Here is a 6,355-nt window from a genome sequence, read left to right as displayed (position 1 = left end):
CCTCAAGCTCTTCGAGCTCTTCCTCTTCGTCCTCGAGTTCATCCTCTTCCTCGTCCTCGAGTTCTTCCTCGTCTTCCTCTTCCTCTTCCTCTTCCTCATCTTCGTCTGCTGTTTCAAGCTCTTCCTCTTCCTCATCCGTTGTTTCAAGCACTTCCTCTTCCTCCTCTGCTGCACCAAGCTCTTCCTCATCTTCATCTGTTGTTTCAAGCTCTTCCTCTTCCTCTTCCTCTTCCTCGAGTTCTTCTGCTGCTCCAAGCTCTTCCTCTTCCTCTTCCTCTTCCTCGAGTTCTTCCGCTGCTCCAAGTTCTTCCTCTTCCTCTTCCTCGAGCTCTTCCGCTGCTCCAAGTTCTTCCTCTTCCTCGAGCTCCTCTGTTGCCTCGAGCTCTTCTTCGAGCTCTTCCGCTGTTTCGAGCTCTTCTACTCCAACTTCTGCTGCTCCAAGCTCTTCCGCTCCAACGTCCGCTGCTCCAAGCTCTTCCTTACCAATAAAGTATGTTACGGTAACTGAGTGGGTCAATCTGTGTTAAGAACCCCCAACCTGTCTCTCTTAGCTATACCCGTTGAATTACTTTATTATTGTAAAATACGACTCCTTTAATTCTTGAATCATGGAAACTGTACGTTTAAGACGCCTTGTCTTGTCCTAGTGTAAGCACCTGTAGCTGTTCGCAAAGCCTGTATTTTTGGACTTGCTGCTACATTTTCCGTTTTTCATGTCAACAAAGACCGACAACAAGATGAAACAAATTAAAACTCCTGGTTGGCCATAAAACTTATGACTCAGACTAGATGAAATTATAGGTATGGGGCCTAAACTATGGAGCACTTGTAGGTTTCACAGGATAGAGCGGTGATCATGCCAGACCACAAACATCTGCAGATTAAGCTAGTATCTCGATAGAGCATAAAAATATCTGACAGTATTGTTGAACCTGGGAGAATAAAAGCGTCAATAGTGGGGTGTGACTGCTTCGTGGCTTAAATAGTGGTTCTGAGCAGGTCCATCAAACTAAGCTAATATTTCTGCTATCCAGGATGCGATACCAAGCTTGTAGTGTAAATATTAAGACCGCTATCATGTAGCTTTCAAAGGGCGATCAGTTCTTCAGTAAATCCGATTATATGTGGTTGTTCAACCTGGAAAGATGCAAGTGAAGATAAGAATGAAGCATAAAGCAGGTACACTTACATGAAACTAAAGGGTTTCAACATAAATGCATCGATTTCCATAAACGATTCCTCAATAAGCATCACATCCTATGAACCTCTCTCCTTACGTCAATTCTCCACTCTCGCTACCCATTACATCATGACCAGTGCCCAACCGAAAGGATCTATCCCAAGATTCCAGTTAGCTAACCAAACCACGTCCTCGGATGTATCTGCCTGATTTCTCTTTTCCACTGTTGATAGTTGTCGAATGGATTACCACCGATTAGTCTTATAGAGCTGACTGGGAACTCCAAGTGTCGGGTGGCCTGCTCAGACAAGCTGTTTAGCTCTATATTTAAATACTCCAACTTTGGCGGAAATTTGGTTAGCCCAGCGAGACAGGATAAGCCGTATTTCTCAGATTCATGGAAACTATCTGAAAATTCTCCATGTATGGGAGTACGGTTAAGCAGAAAACCACGCTTTTGGTCCGCCAAGTTCAATCTCTCAAGGGATTCAGGCAACTGTAACTCGTAGATGACGCCAATCGCGTTTCTCTTAGTCCAATTTCTTCAATTTTGGAGGAAGCTTTATGGCATTGATTGACGTAAACTTGTTACCATTAAGTTCCAATTCAAGTAGACTGTCCGAAAAACAGATATTGGCCAAGCTGGATATTTGATTCTTCGGGAGACTTAACTCCTCCAAACGCGGTGGAAACTCAACATTTTCCAATGAAGTAACCTTGATATTAGATGCACACAAGCGGGTTAGCCCCGTAGGGAACAGGATTCTCGACAAGGATCCAATGTTAGTGTTGCATATCGAAAAGCTAGTGAGATATTGCGGAAAGGGAAATATATCACGGAGAGTGGTAATGGCTACACTACTTAGACAAAAATCTCGGAGTTTTAGATTTGGATCATGTGCATTGGAAATTTGGAGCTTTTGAAGAGTATTGTCTGAAAGCTCAAGCTTGGTACAATTTACCGGAAAGTGAAAGTTCACCATTTTTTTAAGTCGATTATACCCAAGGTTTAAAGATTGAATGCTTTCCGATAATATCTTCGAAAACCGTTGAAGTTTATTACCCCTCGAATATAGATGAGTTAAAGCTGGTGGAAGATCAAGTTCCTTGACTGAGACTAGGCTATTGGAACTCAAATCTAAAGAGGTCAAGGTTGGTGGAAGATCAAGCCCGTCGACTGACACCAAGTCGTTATGGCACAAGTTTAAAGATGTTAACGCTGGCGGAAGTTCAAGTCCTTTAACTGAGACCAAACCTTTGCTCTTCAATGATAAGGAGATCAATGTCGGTGGAAGACGGAGTCCTTTAACTGAGACCAAATTATTGTGTTCCAAGTCTAGGGAAGTCAATCCTAGTAGAAGATTGAGCTCGTCAATTGAGGCCAAATTATTGTAACTCAAGATTAAAAAGTTCAATGCTGGTGGGAAGTTTTTTAATCTCTCGACTGAACTCATATTCTTGTAGCTGAGGTCTAAACCCCTCAAATTCGGAGGGAAGACAAGGTTTCGTGGAGAGTAAATGGTAAATAGACACTGACTACCTCTGAGATCAAGTTTTTGGAGGCTCTTGGGGAATTTAATTTGGCATAACCTGGCAGTATCTATATCTTCATCTGTTTCATTTAAACGACCAAGGGGATTACCAAAGAGGTAGAAGGATTCTAAAGAGTCTGGTAATATGTTGATGAAATCTAGCGATGTTAACCGGCCACTCTCAACCAGTAACGAAACTAAATTTAGAGACAACTTGATAATGCAGATATCGGAAGATATGAGTTGAGTTCTATTTAGTTTCAACTCTTTGAGGGAATCTGGAAACGTCTCCACACGAAACTTCTTTAAAGGACACCTAGTGATGGACAACTTCTGCAACCCTAGAGGTAAGTTCCCTTGTTCGAAGTTGTGAATGCCTAGATTCTCAAGTTCCAAATTCTCCAATAGCGGGGTAAATTAAACAGCTCGTTGATCTCCATCATATCATAAATGTCATTCAACCGCAAATATTTCAAATTGGGAAAGTTTAGCTTGTTGAAGGCCTCGACAGAAAAGTCCGAGACACATCCTAACATCAATCTCTGCCAAGTCGAAGGGGGGTCGGTATATGCAGAGATTGATCCCCAGGGGATAACTGAAACAAGTTTTTGGAGATTTGGCGGGAAAACAATCCTTGGAGCAGTAGCATCACGATCATCTTCCTCATACCAATAGTCATGATTGTTTTTGAAGGAAAGCGTGCACAAGTTGGAGGACAAATCTGGAACTTTCAGATCAATGAAACAATACGAAACAGATATTTCTCGGATGCACGCCTGCACCAGGGGCAGCGATGGCAATCAGTCCCAGCTGAATGTCGCATGATCTTTTGGATTCGTGCTGAACTTTAACACCACATCGGCGACAACTGTAGACGCTTTGGTGAACACTTCTTTGTGGAGGAATGTAAAATCAATGAAATCCATCTGTACGTCTATTAAAAACTTTTCAATATGGAGTTGATCGAACGTATCGCCATTTACCAATGCTTCAAACTCAGAAAACTTCATGCTGAGAACCTCATCATCAATTTGGGAGTATCCATCTTCGCATGGCGGTTCGCCAAAGTTCAATGCAACGTTCGAATAGTAGCGTTTCCGTACTACCGAAGTAATACTGGCATTCTCCGATTCCATCACTTCGACGACTGTGGGAAGCGGTAAGTAGGAGAAGATCTCCTCGACAATTTCTAACGAAAGGATGTAGCTGAAAAGGGGAGTTTTGCACGTATTCATGGTTGCAAGAGAGTAACGAAAGAGGTGAAAGTAGCGAATGGGGTACGGGATCGACGTGCTGCTTCTATAACATGGTTCAGTTATTTCAGCCTTTATAGGATTTTGGGAAGGGGAACGTATTCTGTACTTCTCACATGTGGTATTAATCTTAGTACGCTGAGGTGATGATAGAGATATGTCCGGGAGGCGAGATTAGGATGATGTATGCAACGCAGGTAGTGGGGTCTGTCAGGGTTCCTGCCAATCCGTATGAAGGGCTTACTCGCCATGCGTTTCGTACCATTTGAGCGTACCCGGACATACCGAACTATTATGCATTCCTCAGATCACGTGGTGGGTGGCAAAAACCCAGAGTCATCCTATAATGCCAGTAGATGCAACAGTAAGCTACATAGATACATGGAATTTAATATAGATAGGACAGTATCGGTTGAGATACTCTAGATGCAGTGGTCTTGGGGTAGGCTGCAAAGTAAACTGCATAGTAAGTTGCATAATAAGGAGTAGAGGCTATCAGCAGGCACTTATCTCAACAGTCCAACCCAGGGCAAAGAGATGTATCAAAGTGAATGGGTATATAGGCTAACAAGGTCAAAAAAGTGGATGAGCTAAATTAGAATAAGTGGTGTCGTTAAAAGTAATTATAACGATAGATGAAACAGTAATGGTTGGGATATACTAGGCGTAACGTTCACATGGTGGGCGGTATAGCAAGTTACACGGAGAGTCTACATGCAGGTACTTACCTTAAAGGTGGTTAAACAGGATGGAAGTAAGTAGAGTATTCGTAGACATATATACGTATATATGTATATCCAAATATATAAATATATAGATATAAGTAGAGTATTCGTAAACATATATATATCGGAATATCGGAATATCGGAATATATAAATGAAGTATATATAAAAACAAATATCTGTTTACATGCAGAGATATATATATGTAATTAAATGTACAGACATTGATACAATTAAAAATATGGCAAAGTATACATCGTACTTAAATCAGCCAAAACGTACACTTCGATATATCATTTGAAAGGTAAGCATCAGGAGGTTTCATATAGATAAATTTCACAAGCATTGGATGGAATGATGAGATATTCAGTAAGAGTAAGCTGTAGAGAGCTACAATAGGGGTAATTAGTGAGTGGGTATAGAGAGTAACTATAGAGAGTAAGTACAAAGAGTAACATTAGGGAGCAAATACAAAGAGTAGGCACTTAGGGTAACAAGAGAATAACAAGAGGGTGACTAGAGGGTAAGATTAGAGAGTAAGACTCGAGAGTAAGATTAGAGAGTAGCTGAAGAGAGTATATCACTTCAAAGGGGCAGGTATTAAATAAAGTGAGCTGAACAGGGCAGTAGGACGATAGGAACCGGGGTGGAGTGATAAAATGAAAGGGGAGCAGATGAACTGATGGAAAGAAAGGGATAGAGAGGGTATGATGATGGAGCGAAGGAGAGAAGAGAGCAAAAATTGGAAAGGAGAGTAAGAGAGGGTGATAGCTGGAAGGGAGAGGAGGAAATGAGAGAGGGAAACGAGTAGCGAGGGGTGTGGCGATGAATTGATGGAGTGAAGGAGAGGAAATGGAGGATGCGGGTAGAATAAGGAGAGGAGAAGGGTGCTGTAATATAATGGAGGGGGAAGAATTAAGAGTGAAGTAGGGTAATAGAAGAGAAGTGGAAGAAAGGGTAGTGATGGGGGTGTGAGGTAAAGGAGATAAAGGAAATAGAGGGGTATAGAGTGGGATAAGAGAGGGAGGATAGAATAATAGAAAATGAGTGGAATAAATGAGGTGCTGGAGAGAAGATGAGTGGAGGATAAGGGATGAGGGTGGGAGGAGGATATGAGATAAGGATGAGGGTGGGAGGAGGATATGAGATATGGATAAGAGTGGTGATGAGAGTAAGAATATGAGAAGAGTAGAAGGGGAGAGAGGTAGAAGAGGTTAAGAGTAGGATAATAGATAAGGGTAAGAGAAGGAAGTAGTGATAAAGTAAAAGATAAGTGGGGTAAGAGAAGAGTAGAAGAGGAGAGGAGTAGAGTTGAATGAAGAGTAAGAGTCAAACAGGAGTGAGGTAAGAGAAAGAAATAGGAATAGAGTAAAAGGAGAGAGGTATAAGAGTAGAATAATAGAAGAATAAAATGGCGGTAGAGTAGAATAAGGGTAGACATAGGGGGGGAGAATAATAGTAGAGTAGGAGAAAGAGAGGAGTAAGAGAAGAGTATAGTAAGAGTTGAGAGGGAATAAGAGGAGAGAAGTAGAAAAGGAATAGAATATGAATATAAGAGAATAATTGTGAGAGTAGGAGAAGGGTGGAATACAAATAGGGGAAATTTAGAATAAAATAATAGTAGAGTAGGAGTAGAATAAGAGATGAGGTAGGATGAGAGTAGGGG

The 6,355-nt window shown here is 41.6% G+C and overlaps 3 protein-coding genes across 3 annotated transcripts; 1 reads left to right on the top strand and 2 right to left on the bottom strand.

Moving 5' to 3' along the window:
* Positions 1 to 7: 7 nt before the first annotated feature.
* Positions 8 to 951, top strand: BABINDRAFT_14754 (uncharacterized protein; the record flags this gene model as incomplete). Its single annotated transcript, XM_019127193.1, has 1 exon — positions 8 to 951. A coding segment is annotated over one exon (520 nt), but the record flags the coding sequence as incomplete, so codon positions are not given.
* Positions 952 to 1,550: 599 nt separating this feature from the next.
* BABINDRAFT_87199 (uncharacterized protein) lies at positions 1,551 to 2,898 on the bottom strand. Its single transcript, XM_019132846.1, has one exon. It carries the CDS (start codon positions 2,632 to 2,634, stop codon positions 1,711 to 1,713), a length of 924 nt encoding a protein of 307 aa, XP_018983466.1. The 5' UTR covers positions 2,635 to 2,898; the 3' UTR covers positions 1,551 to 1,710.
* A 482-nt stretch (positions 2,899 to 3,380) lies between these two features.
* On the bottom strand, positions 3,381 to 4,072 carry BABINDRAFT_87416 (uncharacterized protein). The gene has a single exon (XM_019132848.1). The coding sequence runs from the start codon at positions 3,945 to 3,947 to the stop codon at positions 3,513 to 3,515; it is 435 nt and encodes a 144-aa protein (XP_018983465.1). The 5' UTR covers positions 3,948 to 4,072; the 3' UTR covers positions 3,381 to 3,512.
* Between the last annotated feature and the right edge of the window lie 2,283 nt (positions 4,073 to 6,355).

The sequence above is a fragment of the Babjeviella inositovora genome, assembly GCF_001661335.1.
Source record: "Babjeviella inositovora NRRL Y-12698 unplaced genomic scaffold BABINscaffold_11, whole genome shotgun sequence".
In the NCBI taxonomy this organism is placed as follows: domain Eukaryota; kingdom Fungi; phylum Ascomycota; class Pichiomycetes; order Serinales; genus Babjeviella; species Babjeviella inositovora.
This window is presented reverse-complemented; position numbering and strand designations above follow the sequence as displayed.